Genomic DNA, 22,473 nt, shown 5'->3' on the forward strand with positions numbered 1-22,473 from the left:
AGATCTATGCGAAACTGTCAGAAATGTTTATTAGACTTTTTTTTTTTTTTTTTTAATAAATATAATATTGAAAAATTGTATATACACAAATGTAGTTTTCTTAAAGTAAAGTCTAACTGAATTGCTTTCCACAATGAACTCATGACCCTGTATAACTTTGAAATTACTTAAATGCCCAAGATTCCTGTCACATACAACATTTTGAGGACTTTCCCCACTCACTTTCCTAAACAAGATTTTGTTTTTAATTATTGATCACTATGGCCACAAGATTCTCATCATTCTGGGACCATAGATAGGAAAATTATCTGTCTCCTCTTGTAGTCCATTTTTTATTTTATTTATATTTATAATGCTGCCTGGATGATTCCATTCTGTGATGCAATTTGTATTGCCACTTTGATTATTTGATCTTTATTTACAGAATGACTCCAGTTTCAACACGTCAAAACTATCTGAAATAAAAACTGTCTGATTAAATTGACTTAGTTTTTGGATGCTTTTAATGTTTTACTGTTGAACTATGAGCTTTGTGCAGTGTTTTACAATGTGTTTTGAAACTATAATTGTCAAATAAAAGTTTAAACTGAAGTAACACCTGTTCAATCCTTTGCCCTAGTCGAGTGATGATTAAGTCCTGGTCTAGTCCCGGTCTAGTTCACAGAGGATCTCAGGCATTGCTCACAGATTTGGTGTATTTTAACATTAATTTTAACAGTTTTTAAAATGAGGACGTGATTAAAACTGCCACAATAAAACTTTTATTCTGTTCCATCTCAGACAAAATAATGTATTTCACCTGCTTCAGTCTTGGTTCAGTCCAGGTTTGACCTGGTCTAGTCCAGGTTAAGAATCAAGTTTAGTCCTGATTTAGAATCTGGTTTAGTCCTGGTTTAGTCCAGGCTTAGACCCAGGTTTACAGCCAGATTTAGACCTTGTTCTGGACCAGACTCTCCAGCAGTCTGCTGCTATTGGTGATGGCTGTGGTTACTGTGGTAATTCTGTAACCTGTAAAAATACAAAATAAAATTGGTTTATTTAGACAATCTGATAGCATAAGTCTTATTAGCAGTAGTAGTAGTAGTAGTAGTAGTAGTAGTAGTATGAATTAATAGTATTAATACTTTTAATTAATAGTCTTAATATCATTACCTCTCTCTCGAGCGAGGAAGCGCAGGGCGGCGATCTCAGAGAAAGTGCATCCTCCTAAAAACAGGACGAGGACTCGCCTCTGAGAGTCTGGTCCAAAGCCAGGACTAGATGTAGATCCGAGTCCAGATCCAGCTCCAGATGTCAAACCGGAGCTTCCCTCAGACCCAGAGGTGCTCCCTGAAACCAACAAATATATCTCATGTGAGCAAGATGCCCTCCCTGCGAGCCAGATGATGTGTCAGAAGCCTTCCCTGCACCTCCATGTTTCTGTGTGTGGTGTTCTGCTCTGATTGGTTGATAGTTTACCTGTGACGCTGAACTCGTGTCTGTTTAAAAGTCGAGTCACTTCTTCCAAACCAGACCAGCCTTCTCTATCTAGGACCTGAAACAGACCCCAGTTAGTCCTGGTTTAGTCCTGGTTTAGTCCTGGTTTAGTCCTGGTTTAGTCCTGGTTTAGTCCTGGTTTAGTCCTGCTATAGTCCTGCTATAGTCCTGCTATAGTCCTGCTATAGTCCTGCTATAGTCCTGCTATAGTCCTGCTATTGTCCTGCTATTGTCCTGCTATTGTCCTTTATAGTCCTGTTATAGTGATGTATGGTTCAGTCCTGGTTTAGTCTCTCTTACTTCTGGTTTAGTCCTTGTTCACTCCTGGGTTAGACCTGGTTTAGATCTGGTTTAGACCTGGTTCAGTCCTGTTATTATCCTGTTATTGTCCTGTCAACCCTGGTTCAGTCCCTCTTTAGCCCAGTTATAGTCCTTGTTCAGTCCTGGTTTAGTTTCGGTTCAGTCCTGAATCAGTCCCGGTTTAGACCCTTTTTAGTCCAGCTTTAATCCTTGTTTAGCTCTCACCTGTTCTATGAGCCTACAGCTCAGGGGGACGTAGGCTCCACTGAAGACATAGGACATGTCTTTGGGGACTCGGAGGTCGTAGTCTTCGGATTTTGGGACCTGCTCACAACAGAACCGGGTCAGTCCGTCTCCATGGCGATAGTGACCTCACTCCAGACTATAGCCTGTGTAAAGTAGTGGACTAAAGGAGTGTGACATCACCCACAGCATTCGCCCCTTCCTGCCCGCACTGTTGATTTAGCAGAGAGCGGGTGTGTGTCATATCTTGACTTAGAGACACAGTAGGGGACAGAATGATGAGCCTGACAGCAACAGTTGGAGTCAATGGAGCCGGAAGCGCGGTTATGCTCACTTCTTGCTTGGAACGTGGCAGCTAGTGGGACAGATATGTCCGGAGATATTTACAGAATATGGCCCAGACACTCCGCATGTGGCACTTATTTTTAGATTGGTGATAAACAGTCAGTCCAGAAGGACAATCGGTCATTAAGAGACATGAAGTTTAGGAATAGGGTTATAAATTATGGTTACGGTTAGGTTAGGGTTAGGGTAGGTTAGGGTTTAACACAAATATGTCATATTGAGCAAATTCAGATGAACATAAGTTTATCTTTTTGACATGCAGCTTTTTTAGGTGGAGTTATTGATTTGATCAACTCCAAGTTAGCAGGTAAAAACAAAACCCGGTCAGACTATCTCCACGGCGACATTATCGTAACTCCAAACTGGAGCCATACCAGGTTGAGTCTGCGGCTAAGAGCTCTGAAGTTACTCTTTTTGGCCAAAGACGAGAACGCTTCAGTCAGACGCCCTGAAACAAAAACACAAACACAACTCAAATAAACTAAACTCAGGAAACAAAAAGTACACAGACACAGATGCCCTGAAAGAAAAGGCACACAGAGACACACAGAGACACCTTGAGACACACAGATGCACACAGAGGCACACAGACTCAGTTCCAGTCTGTTACCTGTGGCCCAGTCTAGTCCCTGGATCCTGGTTTAGTCCTGGTCTAATCCCTGATCCTGGTTTTGTATAGTTTTAGTCCAGGTCTAGTCCATGGTTCTGGCTTAGTACTGGTTTAGTTCAGTTTTAGTCCCGGTCTGGTATCTGGTCTTGGTTTTAGTCCTGAGTCGCTCAGTCCTGGTTCAATCCTGGTTCAGAACCAGGTTCTGGTTCAGTCCAGTCTTGGCCCCAGTCTGGTAGCTGCTCCTGGTTTAGACCTGGTGTAGTCTGCTTTTAGTGGTCTGGTTTAGTCCGGGTTTAGTCCGGGTTTAGTCCGGGTTTAGTCCGGTTTTAGTCCGGGTTTAGACCGGGTTTAGACCGGGTTTAGTAAGGGGTTTGGTTTAATCCTGGTCTGGTTTAGTTCTGGTTTAGTCCAGTTTTACACCTGGTCTGGTACCTGGTCCTGGTTTATTCCTGGTTTAGTTCTGGTTTAGTCCAGGTCTGGTACCTGCGGTGAGTCGGACTCTCGTTTCCACAGCGCTCAGAGTCTCGGTCGTCTGCTGCTCTTGAATCAAACCCAACGTCCTAAGAGACGAGAAGGTGAGGAGATGCTCGAACCCGTAACTCTGTGGTGAGAGGGCAGAGGATTGTGTGAGAGAAGAGGGGAAAAGGAGATAGAGAGGAGAGGAGGGGAGAGAGGAGAGGAGGTGTGAGAGAAGAAAAGGAGAAGGTTAAGACTTAAGACATGGGCTTGTTCCAAATTCATCAAATTGGCCATGAAGCCCCTAGCTCCCCAAGTCAAAACCGGATGTTTGTCACCGTCAGCCATAATAAGAACTGTCTGCTGAGTTAGGAAGGAGTTAGGAAAAGGAGCCTGCATGCTTTCTTTCATAACTCCTTTAGCATAGGAACCTCGGGAGCTTCCTGACCGGCAATAAAAAGATATGAGGCATTCCACAATACAGTGCACATTTGCCCCGAAGGTATCCGAACACGGACGATCTCTGGACGAAGAGTTTGTAATGCAGTAAAAGTTTCATTATACAATACAAATACCTGGAAACTTTATATAAGAGTTTTCAGGGTCATCACAGCTTCATGTGTTTATCTGTAGATACATAATGACATAATTGGAGATTTGAGCACATTGTTTACATTTTTAGAAACGAAACTTAAAAACTCACTGATGGAGCCCTGTACTACTCTATGCACCCCCGCAGATGGACTAAAAGGCAGGATTTGGTACAGTATTTGCTGGGACAGAGCAGAGGCTGTAGTCTAAAATGCACTCAATCCAGTACAATATCTCTTCCCTAAGAAGCATGAAGAACAGCTTGACAGTAGAGCCCATTTTCACATATTTCAATGCCATGATTATCCCACACATGACCTGTGTGTCCTGCAGGTCTCAGACCAATGAGAGCGCACTCAAATCTCTCAGATCCATCTATAATCAGACAGTAAAGGCACTCAATTAAAAAAACCTTAGTTATCACCACTGTAATATCCTTCGAAAATACATTATACACAATTTTGACAGTTTAAATCCAATCCAATAATAATGCAGCTCCACCTACATTGAAAAATGTATTAAACAAACTACCCAATCGAATTGGTCCTCTGTGAACCAAAATTTCATAGCGCCAAAAGGCACTGCTCAAGCAGCCTTTTCTTTTCAAACCATCAGACAGTGGAATCAGCTTCCAGACAGTCTGAAATTTTCTGTAGAATTGAATAATTTTACTAGAAATTTGAAAAAATTACACTTTAGATAATCAAATGTGTCTGGGCAGGATCTGGTACAAATTATCTTTTCTTTTGTGAGATTAACACATTTGTACATGGTCCCCGACAAATAAAGAATAAAGAATAAAGAATAAAGAAAGAAAGAAAGGATATTTATTCAGTTCTGTGCGTGGACTTATTAGCTCATATTGAGATGTTGGAGGTGGCTCATGTTTAAACTTGCAGAGTCACAGATCTATAGTCTGTGGGGTTTATTATAGCTTTTTTATTCAACAGCAGCATCTTCTCTCAAAAAAAATCGGCTCACGTGACTCCTCCATTATTCCTGCTACTGGTTAGGATGGTCAGATTCTCCAGACACAGCTGCAGCTCCTTCTCCTAGCTGTTTAGGACTCTTATATGTGACTCTATGATGTAGTTCCAAAGGTAAAGGAGTGAGGAGCTAGGACCTAGGAACCATGATCTGAACTATTCAGAATGAGCCACAGGATGTAGTAGGTCTCACCAGCAGATACTGGGCTTTGGTGGTTAGGAGGTAGGATGTATAACGTAGGAGTTAGGACATAGGAAGTAGCAGTTAGGAGGTTGGAGGTAGGATATTGGAGTTAGGATAGAAGATGTAGGAGTTAGGAGGTAGGATGTAGGAGGTAAGACATAGGAAGTAGGGGGTACAGTAAGTCTCACCTGCAGATACTGTGCTTTGAGGGAGCGTAGATCTTTGGGCAAAAGTCCTAAAACAAAACAGATGTTTAAGTTTAACTCTGTGTTTGTCTCCCCTAACCATTTAATAGAAGGTTTTGCAGTAATGTCCCATACTGTGCTTTAAAGCAGGACTAAGTAAAGTTTTTTACTTATTTAATGTATTTCAAAGTCCCTTCGGTGGTTACAAAGGTGATTTTGGGGTGTTTAAAGGTCCCCCAGCTGTCTCTTGAGTAGAAAAAAACGTAAGTTGGTTGCCACAGACTTGCAGTAAACTCTTGGGAGTCTGTTCCCACAATAGGCAATTTGCTTTACGGAACTTCAATATATACACCATACACACAGGTAACAGAGCTAATGACACACCCCTTACTGGCGCTGTCTAGAGTTCACTACAAGAATAAATGTCCAGTTTTCATTTGTGATGTGTCAGCCATGAAACAACCAGTTAAAAGACAAAAGGAAGTCTATGTCTAGTATGCACGGAAAAGAAAACATATACATTCAGGAATGTCAAGTCAGCCCGAGGCTAAAAGTAACACATTTGTCTTAGATTAACCTGTTAGCAATTTTGAGGGGACTTTTGAATGTTATTATTTATTTACACAGTATTTACTTTCAACAACTTTGTGTTCTTGTTATACTTACAAACGTTGGTAAGCCCAAACCACATCTACACCAAGCAAAGGACTTGCCAGACCTCCGTCATTACCAGTGTCAACATTACCCACTGGAGACATTTTGTTGCGTACAGTGTTCACCAGCTTTGTGAAAACAAATGAGAGCACTCAACAGAGAGGAGGGAGAGGGGTTTATGTACATTCTCACAAGCAACCTGTAAGGGGAGCCCTACCGCTAAAGTTACTTAGTTCTGCTTTAAGAGTATGTCTGTGTGTGTCCTACCCATAGACTGTATAAAGAAGTGGATTAAGGGAGTGTGACGTCAGCCAGTGTTCGGCTCCAGTTAAATGAAGTTCATCAAAGCGAGCAGTCATAGAGGAGAATTTGATTATGAGCTGAGTTCCATATTTGGAGGCACCTGATTTCTCTGTTATTAATGTTCATATCTTGATTTACGGACACAATAGCGAAATAAAAATACCAGAATAATGTAGAGGGTTGTTTGTAGGGTTAATACAAACATTTTAAGATCAAACTGATGAACCTGACAGCAGCAGTTACAGAGAGAGTAGCGAGAGAGACTTTTCAATTCAAAGTGAATTGGAGCCAAAGTTGATGGAGCAAGAAACACGCCCATGCTCACTTCCTTTTTGGAACGCAGCAACTAACAGGTTAGCTATGTCCATTTATATATACTCTATACTGCAAAACCCTGTATTACAGGGTTAGGACCAATGTCCAAAAAAGAGTGTGTCTCTGTGCATTCTAATCCATTAGTATAAGGTTTTACATTAAAGTCCCACACTGAGCTTTAAGACTTTGTCTCTGTGTGCATGTGTATTTTGTGTGTGTATTAGACTGTATATATAAATGGACATAGCTATGATCCTAACCCTTTAATAAAGCGTTTAAAGTAATGTCCCGTAGTGTTCTTGAAATGCGTTTTTACAGTAATGTCCTGTTGTGTTCTTCAAATTTTATTTTTTTTTTTTTGTACGGTAATGTCCGCACTGAGCTTTAAATGTGTTTTTACAGTAATATCCCGTAGTGTTCTTTAAATATTTATCTGTGTGTACCCTAACACAGTGATTTTACAGTAAAGTTCCAGAGTGTTCTTCAGGGTAGTGTTTGTACAGTAAAGTTCTCTAGTGTCCTTAAGGTGTGTTTTTAACAGTCACGTTCCGTGGTGTTCTTTAGGGTGGTGTTTTTATAGTAACATTTCATAGTGTTCTTTAATGTTTCGTAGTGTTCTTTAGTGTCCCATACAGTAAAGTTCCATAGTGTTCATTAATGTTCCGTAGTGTACTTTAGGGTGTGCTTGTACAGTAAAGTTCCATAGTGTTCATTAATGTTCCGTAGTGTACTTTAGGGTGTGCTTGTACAGTAAAGTTCCATAGTGTTCATTAATGTTCCGTAGTGTACTTTAGGGTGTGCTTGTACAGTAAAGTTCCAGAGTGTTCATTAATGTTCCGTAGTGTACTTTAGGGTGTGCTTGTACAGTAAAGTTCCAGAGTGTTCATTAATGTTCCGTAGTGTACTTTAGGGTGTGCTTGTACAGTAAAGTTCCAGAGTGTTCTTTAGGGTAGTGTCTGTACAGTAAAGTTCCAGAGTGTTCTTCAGGGTAGTGTTTGTACAGTAAAGTTCTGTAGTGTTCTTTAGTGTCCCGTACCGTTCTCAGTGAGTGACAGCAGACACAGCAGCCTCAAAGACTCCAGCACAGAAACCTCACACAGGAAAACATTAAACATTAAAATAAATAATAATTAAAAAAAACATTCATGAAATATAAAATATGTATTAAATATTGTACTGTACACTGGACCTCAACTACGGTACACTGTCTTGTACAGTACAAACAGAGGAGAATAGAAAAGATACAAAGTGCATCTTTAAATTAAAGATTAATTAAATTAATTAATCTATTTATTCTGAGGATAAGCACCTTGAGATGAGCCATCTTGAGGGGTTCCTCAAAATTTCAACAAGAAAGACAGACACAGTAGAGTAGGCTGTAGGCTACATCAATTCAAAATAAAACACAAAAGAAAAAAAAAAAATCAACACAACCATATACACACACTCACTCACACTTAAAGATAAATAAGAGCAGGTGAAGTTGACGCCGGGAGGACAGAGAACAAAGCTCACACAGGTCTGAACAGAGAGATATGTCTCACAGTCTGTGAGTGTGACAGGGGCACTCACCTGTCTGTGAGTGTGACAGGGGCACTCACCTGTCTGTGAGTGTGACAGGGGCACTCACCTGTCTGTGAGTGTGACAGGGGCACTCACCTGTCTGTGAGTGTGACAGGGGCACTCACCTGTCTGTCAGTGTGACAGGGGCACTCACCTGTCTGTCAGTGTGACAGGGGCACTCACCTGTCTGTCAGTGTGACAGGGGCACTCACCTGTCTGTCAGTGTGACAGGGGCACTCACCTGTCTGTTGATATGTTCCTCAATGAAGTTGATGCACTCTCTGATCTCAAAGCCTTCGAGGAGAGCTGAGGGAGACAGACAGGTCATCAGGATTAAACACACAGACGAAAGGCACAGACAGGGCATCAGGGTTAAACAGAGGGATGACAGGGAGAGACAGGGCATCAGGGTTAAACAGACACCAGGACAGACATCAAGGTTAGACATGTTCATGTACTGTTTCATTCAAGTGTTTGCAGTGGCAAATTGTGGCCTCAGGACCTGGGCCAGCTGCCCACATTTACAGATATAACCAACCATAGACCGATAGATGCCAAAGTGACCATCTACAGCCTCTAAGCCTCTCAGCCTGTGTGCTCACCTGCAGAGGTGTGCTGGAGGAGGCAGAGCTGAGCCAACCCATCTTAATGCATGTAGAACATGTGCAGTGCTGATACTGCATGATACTGAGTGCTTTTATTGACTATACTACATCTTAAACATATAAAATACACATTACAACACATCAGCTGATTGATACAACCACACAAGGCCACATGAATGAACATGACAAGTCAGAAAGCGCACGCACCTCACCGTAAACAACTGGACACTACAACTATAATGTTTTAACTGTTTTCTCATTAGGCTATAATCCAAGTTACTGTATATATACCATGTAATACAACCATGAAGTATAAATCCATGATTCCAACAACTCATTCTGTGCTCCGTGAGCTCAGAGTGTCATTAAATCCTTGACTAGTAACCTAGTTGTTTTAGATGCTCTTCTAAACATTTCAGGACTTAGAACTTAGGTAATAAATCTAAACTGCTCCTATTTGAAAAATAAACAGATTATTTGTCCAAAAAAAGTTCAGATGAAACAATGTATCTCTTCTTTCAAACTCTCATGATCTACAGTCATGACAGGACATGGCCGGGCCCTGTGCAGAGCACACAACTGGCCTGGGTGGGACTAAGCTTATGCGCCAGTTCTGGTATCTGCCTGTCAATCAACTGCAAAGGGACAATCTGATTGGTCAGTTTTAATGCCAGGGCCAGCAGCTTGAAGGTAGAAGGTTCAAGGAAAGAGAAGACATTTCTGAAAATGTAACCACCAAAATAACACCAAATCTGATCGGATACTTTTTTCTTATTATTATTTTTTATTTTATGTTTGAGAAAATTTTAGATAAAAAATAAATAAATAAAAGAAAACTACTCAACACATTTTGCTTAAGTGACTATCACAGGTTGGGCTACTCATTTTATTAAAAGACAATTAAGATAGTTATTAAATTATTCAAATATGTATTTTGCCCCAGTTTGGCCATTTTCTAGGTTTAAAATTTTACTTCCTGGTTGAAAATTATGACATCACTATAGGGAATTCCACTGTTACGTAGCAACCATGTTCTACACTGGGCCAAAACAAAAATGTAAACAGAAATGATTAATTGATGAATAAAAATATAAGAAAACACCTTTATTAATGTTTTAAGTATCAGAAAAATGTGTTTCTTGTGTAAATTATGCCAAACTTTTAGACAGGATTCTCCCAGTGTGATGTCATCGGTATGTTTAGTGCCCGGGCAGATTAACAAACAATTAAAATATATCCAAGTAGCCATCCATTTACATAGTAAAAGAAAATGTTTACTTTTACTATGGATCATACCTGGACGACTGAGCGATTGCATGGACATCCACTTACAATTGAACCATGCATTCTCCCATTCTTTCTGTGAGAACAGTGCTCTGTATTATAGTGTGAGTGTAATGATGTTGTAGTATAAATTTTAAACTGTATTTCTTACAGTCCTCTGTTATATAAATGTAATAATACTGCAGAATAAATGATATTCTCACAGTGCTCTGTTCGCAACATCTCCTGAAAGTCCTGTTTGGTTTTTCTCTTCATCATTGCCTCGCTCGCCCCGATGTCTGAAACACACACACACGTCTGAGACACAGAAACATCTTAACCCCTCGTGCACACACATTAAACACACATGTCTGAAACACACAAATATACCGTATTTTCCGGACTATACGTCACACGTTTTTTCATAGTTTGTCCGGGGGTGCAACTTATACTCAGATGTGACTTATATGTGAAATTATTCAAGTATTGAATTTCACATCTTCGTTATTTTCACACTAACAACCAAGCGAGGGCACTCTAGGCTTGTGAACCAGTATGGCAGCCATGCCGAAACAACGCTTCATCTACTTCCGGAGCAGGTGGAGTTGTTCAGAAACAACACCAAGGTTGAAGAAGTCAATGGATTTCGTGGTTTGGAGTGAGATCAAGAGTAAACTTGTTAGCTTGTGTTTTATGCTTTACTTATCTGATTAACTGTTAATATCTTACGTTAACCTACCAGACACTTCTTCAGTTTGCTGTCTATGCTTCATGTACATGTTACAGTTCTCTTGTTTGACCACTAGATGGCACTGGTGTGCTTGTAATACCCATAAGAAAATGTACTTGTCCGGTTTTCTTTAATACATTTCATATTTAATTTCCCCTTCATTTATAAGACCATAAAGGTGATAATTTTTCATTTGGAACAATATTGTAAATGTTTAGTTTTATCATAAGTCTAGTTTAAAGTTGTGAAAACTACTTCCTGTTTTCCGGTTCAGCCTTTTTCGCTAATGTGAAGTCTTACCTGACAGAGAGCACTATTTAAGAAACAATTGAGAAGTAAAATATAAAGTTTTCGGTTCGGTTTCGGTTTGTTTACTAGCAGGCCAAAGTGGTATGTATATTTTTCATGTGTTCATATGCTATTTTGTGTGCTTATGTAATATGAGCCAGAGCTTATGTTATATTTTATGTGTTTGCTAGTTGTACGGTGTGAACTGTGATGAAGAAATGCACAGTAAGCATCAGTGAAAAGAACTATTGTGTCTCTCATGTTTGTAGACAAGCCCACATATATTACCCAAGCGTAGCTTATCTGTTATATCTTACGTGAACATATCAGACACGTATTCAGTCGCTGTATATGCTTCATGGAGCTTAATAACTATATATGTGTTACATTAGCATGCTGTACTGCTATTCAGCCTGATGTTCTTTATTGTTATTGTTATATCTTGCATTTAAAGATAAAATGTCTGTTCTTGATTTCGAATTTTGTAAAATACATTTTCCCAAAAAATTATAGTCTAGTGCAACTTATATATGTTTTTTTCTTCATTATTATGCATTTTTCGCTGGTGCGACTTATACTCTGAAGTGATGTATAGTCTGGAAAATATGGTACACATGGCTTTAATCTTACAAACGCGCACAAACATGTTAACCCCCATACACATGTACATTAAACACACACACACTTACACATACAGATAAACCTGTCAACCTCTCACAGACACGTCTGAAGCACACATGTTAACCTTATACAAGCACACACATACAAACATGTTAAACACACACACAGCAAAAAGAAACATGCACAAACATGTTAGACGCTCACACATATACATACAAACACATGCATCATTAGCGTTAGCTCTAACTTACGCAGGCTGAGAAGGCGATGCTCCTGTTTCAGTCCCTTCAGCTCCTCAGAAACAAAAGTCTTCATCTGTTTGATGTCCATTCCCCGACGCCTCTGAAATGCAACAGATGTACACACGGAAGGTAAGCACAACAGTTATACACACTAATGCTTAAACATAACAGTTACACAAATAATTCTATTCACACAAAAGGTTAAATACCCTCTGAAACACATGATTAAACACTTACATTTAATGTTTTATTTACAGTTTGTGTGTGTATAACTCATGTATAACTCCTATGTTTCAGAGTGTTTAACCCTTAACTTGCTGTGTGTTTCAGGGTCATATTGAAGACAGGGTTGTGCTGGGTTTAAACACAGCATGTACAGCCGAAAGCCATGTTATAATGCTGTTACCTCCTCAAAAACATGCCTGGAGTTGTGTTTTGTTTCCTTCACACATATTTGAGTAACCCTTTATTAGTCTGTTTACATTTCCAAAGTTCAAAAGGCTCTGTTCCGTGTGGTAGTTTTCAAGCTTACAGCTACCTCTTACCTTTAGTTTAGTAGACATTAGCACCCAAATAATTCAAATGAAGGTGTATGGAGTTTAAAAACACGGGTGAGCACTTCCTGTATTACCAGATGAAACAGACTGTTTTCTGTTTGAGTGAAGAACTCAGCCTAAATATCCATTGTGTATGAAACATGTGTGAATGAAACAAAACTCCAACAGCTTCAGATGTTTGTGATAAGAAAACAGCATTAAAGCATAGATCAGAAAATAGTGTAATATGGGGCTTTAAACAAAATAAGACATAAAAAATATGACGAATCTTATTATTACAATTATTATTATTATGATTAATGTCTGTATAATCCCTCAGTTTTCCAGGTCTGATCCATAGTAAAAGCCAAAGTTAAATCTGTCAACTGGACAAAATGTTGTAGAAGTGAAGATGTTTCGTTGCTCATCCAAGCCATAAACAAAGTAATGTGGTCTACTCCATTCAGTGTAGTGAAGAGTGCAGTGAGCGTTACATTGGAGAAACTAAAGAGCTACTCCATAAGAGAATGTACCGACATTGTCAGAAGAGCTCCTCTGGACCCCAGTCCACTGTACATCTCCATCTTAAAGCCACTAACCACTACTTTGAAGATAGTGAGGTACAGATCTTTGAGAAAATAAATGGTTTGAGAGGGGAAATAAAGAAGCTATTTTTGACATTAGACATCACCTGTCCCCAATTTACAATTACTTAGACCCAAAGCCAACCAAGGAAACCAACAGAACAATAGACAGCAGAGCCATTAAAGGTTGAATGGAGGCCATTAAGGCTGAAACTGTAAACAATAGCTGTTTACAGTTTCAGTGTAGTTAGCTCCTCCCTTGAGATAGATATAAGGCAGTGTCCACCAGCAATCTGACCAGAACTGAAGAAGCAGCTTTGATGAAACAAAATATCTTCACTCCTACAACATTTTGTCCAGTTGACAGATTTAAGTTTGGCTTTTACTATGATGATTAATAATCATTAATAACCCTTATCATAATCATAATACTCATTATAATCATCATCATCCTAAAAGTGATACTGACGTCGTAGGCGGTCTGCAGCGTACGAGCTTTCTGAGACAGAAATCCAAACACGTTTGAGAAATGCTCATTTCGAATCTCGTTAAAAACCTGAAACACAAAACAACAACAAACGTTTAAATCATTTAAACATCTGTACACCTGTCTCACCTCTCCTGTCTCTCCCCCTCACCTGCATCACCCGTCTCACGCTCATCTCCCCTTCCTCCCCTACTCTTTTATCCTCCCTCTTTACCTTATCCTGTGCGTTGAGCATGACTTTGATGCCCTCCTCTCTACTCCTCTCTCCACCTTTGCCTGTGCGTTGAGCATGACTTTGATGATCTCCTCACTCCTCCTAACTGCTCCCCTTTCCTCCCCCTCTCTTTCTCCTCTCCTCCCCGTCTCCTTCCCCTCTCTTTCCCCTCACCTTGTCCTGCGAATTGAGCATGACTTTAACGCTCTTCTCAGATGAAGTGACGTCGGGGCTGAACTCCACACATCCTGAAACACATTGACCAATCGGAAATGTTGCAGCGAGCACTGAGCCTGCCTCCTTCATACACAGACTCATGATTGGATCAGAGCATTTCAAATTAACCAATCAAAGCACAGGATTCATACCACATTTGATCCTGAAGATGTCGTCCACAAGCCCTTCGTACACAACTTGTGAGCAGAGCGGGGTAACTAGGTCAACATCTGAAACAAACAAACAAACTAATATATAAACGACAACAAAGCAACATTCCTGTCTGCTCATGTCTGACTTCAGAGCAGAGGGGGCAGATGCTCAGATGTTGACCTGGGGGCACCAGGTCAACATCTGAAATAAACAAACAAACAAATAAACAACAACAAAACTAAAGACTGCTTCTGTCTGCTCCTGTCTGCTAATCAATACTAAAACTTAGGGATGCACTGATACTGATATCAAATATAATTTCATATGTTACTGGATCAGGTATCAATCAGCAGACACTTAAAATCAAAGTATCGATATCGCTATCAGAACTGAAAAAGATGTATTGGCGCATCCCTACTAAAACTACAGTAGTATGGAAACTCTTTTGAACAAGTTCACAGGACAGAAATTAACCTTTCCTGAATAGATTTAGAATCATCTTGAGCTGTATCAGAACAAGTATAAGACTAGACTTATATAGAAGTATAATACATAGACTAGTATACACCCATGGACCACAATGGAACCTACCTGAAAGACTGAATGGGAATATAAAAGAAAGTACTATGATTTACTGTTAAAAAAATCTAATTCTATTGCCTGAAGAAAGAGTGTTTTTATTATCATTGTGGTATCAAAATTGGTATTGAGTATCAAATCTGTTCCATTGTGTTGAAATCTACTTTTAAATTTTACTATCGTGACAAACACTAATTTGAGCAAAATGTGTCTTGCCCCAGTAATGTAGTTATAGTATATATCATGTATTGTATAAGCACCTCTTGAGGAAAATAAGTCCACTGTGTACTGTCTGCATCTAATTATAAAACATTTTATTTATTGAGAATCAGGAAGTGTGTGTGTAGGCATGCTAATTATTGTTAACTTTACCATGAAAAGTGCTTATAAACTCGCAGTGAATAGTTAGGCTCCTCAGAATGCATAAGGTAAGTGACAAACAACTTTGGTTTACTGCAAACTGAAATAAACTATCGTATTTTCTATAAGTCGCACTTTTTTCATAGTTTGGCCGAGGGTGCGACTTATACTCAGATGCAACTTATATGTTAAATGATTAAAATATATAATTTCACATCTTTGTTATTATCACACTGACAACCGCACAAGGGCACTCTAAGCTTGTATACCAGTATGACAGCCACGCAGAAATGCAAGTGGTGCTTCATTTACTTCAGGGGCTGGCAGAGTTGTTCAGAAGCGACACCAAGGATGAAGAATTCAGTGGATTTAGTGGTTTGGAGTGAGATCGAGAGCATACTTGTTAGCTTGTTTTTTTATGCTTTAGTTATCTGATTAACTCTTAATAACTTAAATTAGCATGCCAGACACGTAATTAGTTCCCTGTCTATACTTCATGGGGATGAATAAATATAAAAGTTACGTTACCGTGCTCTACTGCTATTGTACTGCTATTCAGTTATTCTCTATTCTCTTGTTATTATTATAACTTACATTTAAAGATAAAATGTCTGTTTTTGGTTTCGGATTTTGTAAAATAAATTTTCCCCCAAAAATGCGGCTTATATATGTTTTTTTTCTTCATTATTATGCATTTTTTCACCAGTGTGACTTATACTCCAGAGCGACGTATAATTCTGAAAATCCAGTAGTTTTTCACATCTGCTCCTGCCTGCTCCTGTCGTACCTCTGTCGATGATAAACACATTTCCGATTTGAGCATCTCCTCTTGTCCTCGTCTCCTCTGTCTGCAGCTGAATCCTGAACGACTCATACACCATCTGAAAGTAACAAAAGAGTCAGATGCCCTTCTGTAATACCATCTGCAAACAATAAAACATCAGAAGCCCATACCATCTAAATACAGAGAACCACAGAGAACGACTCATACATCATCTGAACACAAAGAGTTGGATGTGCTCCCACACAGAGGGCAACTTGTATACCATCTGTGACAAAAAAGTCAGATGCCCTCCCAGAGACAGATGCCCTCCCAGACTGTCTGCAGATAACATCGCACCAGATGCCCTCCCACCACACCGTCTTCTAAACAGAAACACTAAGAGGCCCTCCCTGCATGTCAGATTGTGCCAGATGCCCTCCCTGCGTGTCAGGTTGTGCCAGATGCCCTCCCTGTGTGTCAAATGCCCTCCCTGTGTGTAAGATCATGTCAGATGCCCTCCCGTGTGTCAGATGCTCTCCCTGTGTGTAAGATCATGTCAGATGCCCTCCCGTGTGTCAGATTATGTCAGATGTCCTCCCTGTGTGTCTGATCGTGTCAGATGCCCTCCCATGCCTTGGCGATGCGTCCGATGCCGTAGACTTTGGAAAAGGGTCCAAACAGAGAATGCAGAAGATGAAGAGCACTGCCTACTGTCCTCACCCAGCGCTGGTCCCCTGCCTGAAGAGGGCAGAGGTCAAAGGTCACAGAGGGTCAAGGTTAGAGGCAGAGGGCAGAAAGGTCACAGAAGGTTAGGGTCAAAGGAGGTATACAGGGGTGACTTTAGGGTCCATCATTCCCCAATTTGTGTCCTTTGCCAAATTTGTGTAATTTATGCTAGTCGTTAACATGCCTTTATTTCATCATTATTTATTTCATTATTACTCTAGAAACGGTTCAAATGTCTCTGTCAGTTGAAACTTTAGTTCTCCTTCATTTAAGTTAAATAGAAAGTTTTATGAGGTTTATTTTTTTTAAAACAGGGATAAGAACCTATATTGCTATAAACACAAACACATGAAATATTACACTCAGATCAGCTGGCCTCAATGTTTATCTGCACTCAGATGTTTGCCTGAGCTTTTCAGCAGTTAAATGTAATGTTAACATGAACGTTGGGCTCAGATACTTAATAAACATGTTCATCTGATTCAAAATGACAAGGGGCAGAGGTCACAGAGGGTTAGGGGCAAAGAGGGGATGCAGGGGTGATGTGGAGTTCATCTTTGCCTGATTTGTCACATGCCCAGATACTTGATGCTGAAGTTGCGATGGTAACTGTAAACGTCATGTTTGAGTTTGGTTGGATCAAATTGACTCTTGAATATAATACTTGCTCTGTGTCTGTGAAAATTCTCTATTTAAACTTTTAATAAAGAGCAGAGCTGATTAAAGTCTGACTTCAGTAAAACAGAGAACAAAATATTGAAAAAAGTATTGAAGAAAAGTTGAAATATATGTTCAAAATTACAGGAAATAGAGAGTTCTATACACACTAATGGCAACATAATTTGACAATTCTCTCCAGATGTTTGGGATAATTTACAGAAAAAACACATTTTTTCTGATACTTTAAACATGATTCAACAAAATGTTTTCTTATATTTTTATTTGTCAGATAATCTGTGTACATTAGAGGAGTTTTGGCCTAGTTTAGAACACGGTTGCTAGGTGACAGTTGTGGCATGAAGTCATGATTTCTAATCAGGACATAAAAGGTTTAAATATTTTTAAAACCAAAAAATGGCCACAATGGGAAATAAAACTGGAAGGTTACAGGTCAGGGGTTATGTGTTTGGTTAGATAGGCCAATCTTGACTTTCAACGCTAATAATTTTTAACAAAACCAATGAGTCAGAATGAAAATAGAAGAGTGTTATATGATTGTATGTTACACAAACATGTAACAAATTATTTTATGTCCCAGATAAATACATTTTGTTATTATTTTACAAAATTGAAAAGTTAATTTGTGGTTTGTTAGGATCAGGTTTGGGGGGTTGTGTTTGGGATAGGGGACGGGGTCATGTGTGTGGTTAGGGTCATGTTTGGGGTCAGGGGTCAGATATGTAGTTAGCATCAGGTTTAGGATCGGGTTTAGGGTCAAGTTTGGGGTCAGAGGTCAGAGATCATAGTGGTTTTACCAGAAAAGTATCAGTGAAAAACTCAGGCAGCTCCAGGCTGATGATGTCATCGTCCACCGGTAACAGATGGAAGTCCCACTGGTCACATGACACGTCTGCACCAATCAGAGCATAAAATCTACATGAGCCTCGACCAATCACTGACAGGCTTATTTCAGCGTGTTAAAGTTTACCTCCAAAAGCTCCATGCTCCTCCAAGATGGCCTCGCACGCAAAGAACTGGGGAGGGAGAGAGACCAGGCATTTAAGGAAAGGAACTACAGAGGGACAGAAGGACAGAGAGAGAGAGAGAGAGAGAGACAGAGAGAGGGCGGGGGAGGGAGAGGTGAGGATTTAGAAGTGTATTGCTCAGAGTCACAGGGGTAGAGGTGAGGGTTCAGATGTGTATTGCTCAAAAGCACAAGAGCAAGACCTTCTGAGGAGTGAAGATGATTTTGTAGCGTCGCACTCGTCCCACAGCTTTGTCCGACTTCACCAGATCTGAACAAACACAGCGTCAGAATTAGGATATTACGACGATTATCACAGGTGTAACAGCACATGTGCAAGCATTTTTATTTGATTATTATTAAAGTGCCTGTGACAGGTAGGATTACTCATTTGACTAAAGCACACTTACAATCATTATATTTAGGATTTTACAAATAAATTTACATTTTTTTAGGTTTCAATTTGTTCTTTACTACTTGACGCCATGACATCATGCTAAGGAATTCCATTATTGTTACCTAGAAACCATGTTGTACACTCCTCTATTGTCTCTCCTCTGAGAGAAATGATTATGTGACAAATCAGATTATAAGAAAACACCATCATTGTGTTGAAATCATGTTTAAAGTCTCAGAAAAAATGTATAAGGTACTGCAGAAATAGTACACAGCAGCATAAAGAACCACAGTAATAGTATACAGCAGTATAAAGTACTCACCACAGATCCATTTGACGGTCTGGATTCTGGGTCTGATCAGGAAACACAGTCTGCAACATTTAAACACAAACATGAACCAAAAGTATTCATTTATCCAGGGATGCACTGATGCCGATACTGGTATCAAATATCAGTTCCAATACTGAAAAATTAGCTGGATCGGAGATCGGTCCCATGATATTGGTTCAGCAGATATCATGGTTGGGCCTTTTATTAGATGTAATAAGGCTATTTACAGGCGTCTCATAATGTTTGAACTTTTATTTATACAAAGCTGTTTAAGTAGATCTATTGTGCTTGCATCTGCTCTATAATTATAGTTATAATCTATGACACACATGGATAATTATGTTATAATTAGCACATTTTAAATTGCAAAACTGAACTAAAAAGAAACAAGTCAGTTGACTTCTGTGTTAGAAAACTGCAGTCAAAGTACCAATGAAGTCAAAGTACCAATATCGGTCTTAGAACTGAAAAAGCTGGATCGGTGCATCGTTAATTTTATCACGACAGGACAGGTGAGTTTGACCTGTGGTGTAATGTTCCAGTGATAGGCTGTAAATCTTGAGACTGACTCTAAAGACCCAAACTCATAGGTCATATGTCAGTAATTACTGATCCACATGAAACAAAAACTGGCACAAAGTCCAAGATTTTGTGTGTCAATATAAGATGTGGTTCAGTCTTGGTTCTGTCCTGGTTCGGTCCAGGTCCGGTCTTGATCTAGTCCTGTTATGACACATTTTGCAGTGTGATATTTTGCTGAAGTAAATATAGACAGTAAACGATAACACTGAAACTAACAGCTCAAACCCAATAGTACAACAAAAAAAGAAACACAATAAATGCTAAGCCCCAAAAATTATTGTTCCCCCTAAGCCTGTCCTGATAACATATTTTGAACCACGAAATATTGCTACAGAGAAATATAATGATAAACAATAATATTGAAACTACTTTATGCCACAAAGCAGGATACTCCCAGTAAACAATTTTAAACATACTGTATTATTAAAAGGCCTGACCTGCAACAAATAAATAGCAGAATGAACCAACAATTAGCCACATAATTTATTCAACCCCCTAAAGCTCAAATTTTATCGTATTACAAGAAAAATACCCAAAACCTCCTCATTTTTACAAAGAAATTGTACATGCAATAAATACTGAGTCCCAAAATATATTCTTCCAGCTTTCATACAATATTGTAATTATCATGACAGGCCTGGTTGCTGTGAGGTTGTGAGGTCTGTTCTGTGAGTGAGTAGGGGTGTGCAAAATATCTAAATATCATATTTTTTAACTGATGATACAGTATCAATAGAAGCTGTACCTATATATTGTCAAGAGTATTTTTGATATATTTTACCAAACTATTTTGTGACGGCTTTTGTGTCGCTTGGTTAGACGGAAACTTGTTTATGCAACACATTTGACATATTCACTGTTTTGATTATTAAAATGTGAGTATTTCCTATTTGGTTTGTGGTGCTTCTGAGGAGATATATATATATATATATATATATATATATATATTCTGTATTGGTATTAATTGCAACCAAAAAAAGGATTGGGCAAAGCAACTTGCTTATGTAAGCCCACCCTGACCATCACACGACACTCAACAATGTAGTTACAACGTAACGATGTCCATTTCATTTCATCAAAATCCTAGACACAGAAGTCTCATATCAACCTACAACAATTTATATGTATGAATTAATTCATGTTTTAAAGTTGTTGTTTTTTAATTCTGAATTTGGAGTTTTAATTAACTTAAATTCATGATCGAGATCATTCCAAACTCTTATTCATACACACTTTTGCATAGCATTAATTCTTATTTTCCTGGATTCAAACCAAAGCAAACCTTTTAAGTTATAGTGACTATTTCTTAGTTTAAAGGACTGAACACCTACGGGAATGTCCACAACACAAAACAAAATTGTCAAAACTTTTAACCTAATTATGTCCACAAATTTTAATATACAGTATTCAATTTTGTAAAAAGTTCACATGTAGAATCATGGAATCTTGTTTTATTATTTATTCGTATTGCCCATTTTCTAGTTTAATTATTGGTTTAGAGCTGTGGTAATAATCTTAGGTTGTGGTGACTGGCTGTTGTGAGGTTGTGGTGCTTGGTTGTAGTGAGTTGGGGTGTCTGGTTGCTGTGAGGTTGAGGTGCTTCTGAGGGTTGTCTGAACTCAAACTCACTGATCGGCTGACGACACCACAGCCTTGTGCTCCACTTTGTACAGTTTGTCCACTTCATGTTGCTGAAAAAAAATGGGGCAAACTACATTAAACTAGAAAAAAAAGTAAAAATCTAAATAAATCTGAGCGGATTTTGGAGCTTTACTTTGAGTGTGGAGACGTTTGCAATTCGATCCAGAGGACTCATAAGATCTGCATCGATGAACAAGTCCTTTTTACCTGGAAGCTGCAAAAATGCATTTAGTCACACCCTAACCTTGACCATAAAGGGTACAGAGGAGAGTAGGTGCAGAGGAGGTGAAGAGGAAGTGCAGAGGAGAGGTTCAGAGAAGGAGCAGAGGAGAGGAAGAGGAGCAGAGGATGCAAAGGAGGGTCCGGTGGTACAGAGGAGGAGGAGCAGAGGAGGAACAGGAGGACAGGGGAGCAGAGGAGAGAAGAGGAAGTACAGAAGAAAGGGTCAGAGGAGGCCAGAGGATGCAAAGGAGGGTCAGGTGATGCAGAGGAGAGAGTCAGAGGTGCAAAGGAGGTGCAGAAGGACAGAGGAGCAGAGGAGCACAGGAGAAGAGGAGAGGGTCAGAGGAGAGGTTCAGGGGAGCAGACAAGAGGGTCACAGAAGCAGAGGAGAGCAGCAGAGGAGAGGGGCAGAGGAGAGGGGCAGAGGAGAGGAGCAGAGGAGAGGAGCAGAGGAGAGGAGCAGAGGAGAGGAGCAGAGGAGAGGGACAGAGGAGGTAATGGAGGAGTCACAGGTGACGCAGGGGAGTCAGAGGTGATGCGGAGGAAGGTGAGGTGATGGAGGAGCCACAGGTGATGTAGAGGAGGGTGAGGTGATGCAGAGGAGGATATGATGCAGAGTAGGCTTAAACCTGCTCCAGGAGGAAGATGAGTTGGTCTCGGGCGAGTCTCTTGAGGAGGGAGAAGTCCGGCTGCGGCGGCGCGTCTCTGCGGAACGCGGCGGCCATCCTCCGGGTTAAGAACCGCGCCGGGACAGAACCGGGACACACGCGGGACAGATGTGCGGGTCCAGTGCGTTATGTTACCGGGAGGAGACCATTTCAGCTCGTTCCACGTTTGACAGACTGGACTCCAGCCAAATGTGAGTCTAATCGCCTCTGTTCCGCTTCTACTCCGCTCCTCGTCGCTTCTCTCACCTCAGACAGAAAAACAAACCCCCCCGTTATTCCCACAAAAACGTTTCATTACAGAACCCAGGTCCAAACGACCAGAACCAGAGAAAAGACGCAGCAGAGACGCGAGACAGCGCGGAGGGGCCGT

The 22,473-nt window shown here is 40.0% G+C and overlaps 2 protein-coding genes across 2 annotated transcripts in view; both read right to left on the reverse strand.

Moving 5' to 3' along the window:
• Positions 1–22,473, reverse strand: part of LOC117386868 (V-type proton ATPase subunit d 1) — a 59,424-nt gene that overhangs the window by 34,442 nt on the left and 2,509 nt on the right. The gene's annotated exons all lie outside the window — the stretch shown is intronic.
• Positions 739–22,160, reverse strand: vps33b (VPS33B late endosome and lysosome associated). Its single transcript, XM_055231568.1, has 23 exons — positions 22,065–22,160; positions 21,347–21,427; positions 21,202–21,263; positions 18,982–19,031; positions 18,466–18,533; positions 18,227–18,272; positions 18,054–18,148; positions 16,486–16,590; positions 15,877–15,970; positions 14,150–14,227; positions 13,956–14,029; positions 13,550–13,636; positions 11,970–12,060; positions 10,304–10,378; positions 8,453–8,517; positions 7,685–7,739; positions 5,380–5,426; positions 3,458–3,575; positions 2,739–2,812; positions 2,002–2,100; positions 1,459–1,534; positions 1,153–1,329; positions 739–1,008 (listed from the first exon to the last, which is right to left on the reverse strand). Exons 1-23 carry the CDS (start codon positions 22,158–22,160, stop codon positions 929–931), a joined length of 1,893 nt encoding a protein of 630 aa, XP_055087543.1. The 3' UTR covers positions 739–928.

Source organism: Periophthalmus magnuspinnatus, chromosome 3 (assembly GCF_009829125.3).
Source record: "Periophthalmus magnuspinnatus isolate fPerMag1 chromosome 3, fPerMag1.2.pri, whole genome shotgun sequence".
In the NCBI taxonomy this organism is placed as follows: domain Eukaryota; kingdom Metazoa; phylum Chordata; class Actinopteri; order Gobiiformes; family Gobiidae; genus Periophthalmus; species Periophthalmus magnuspinnatus.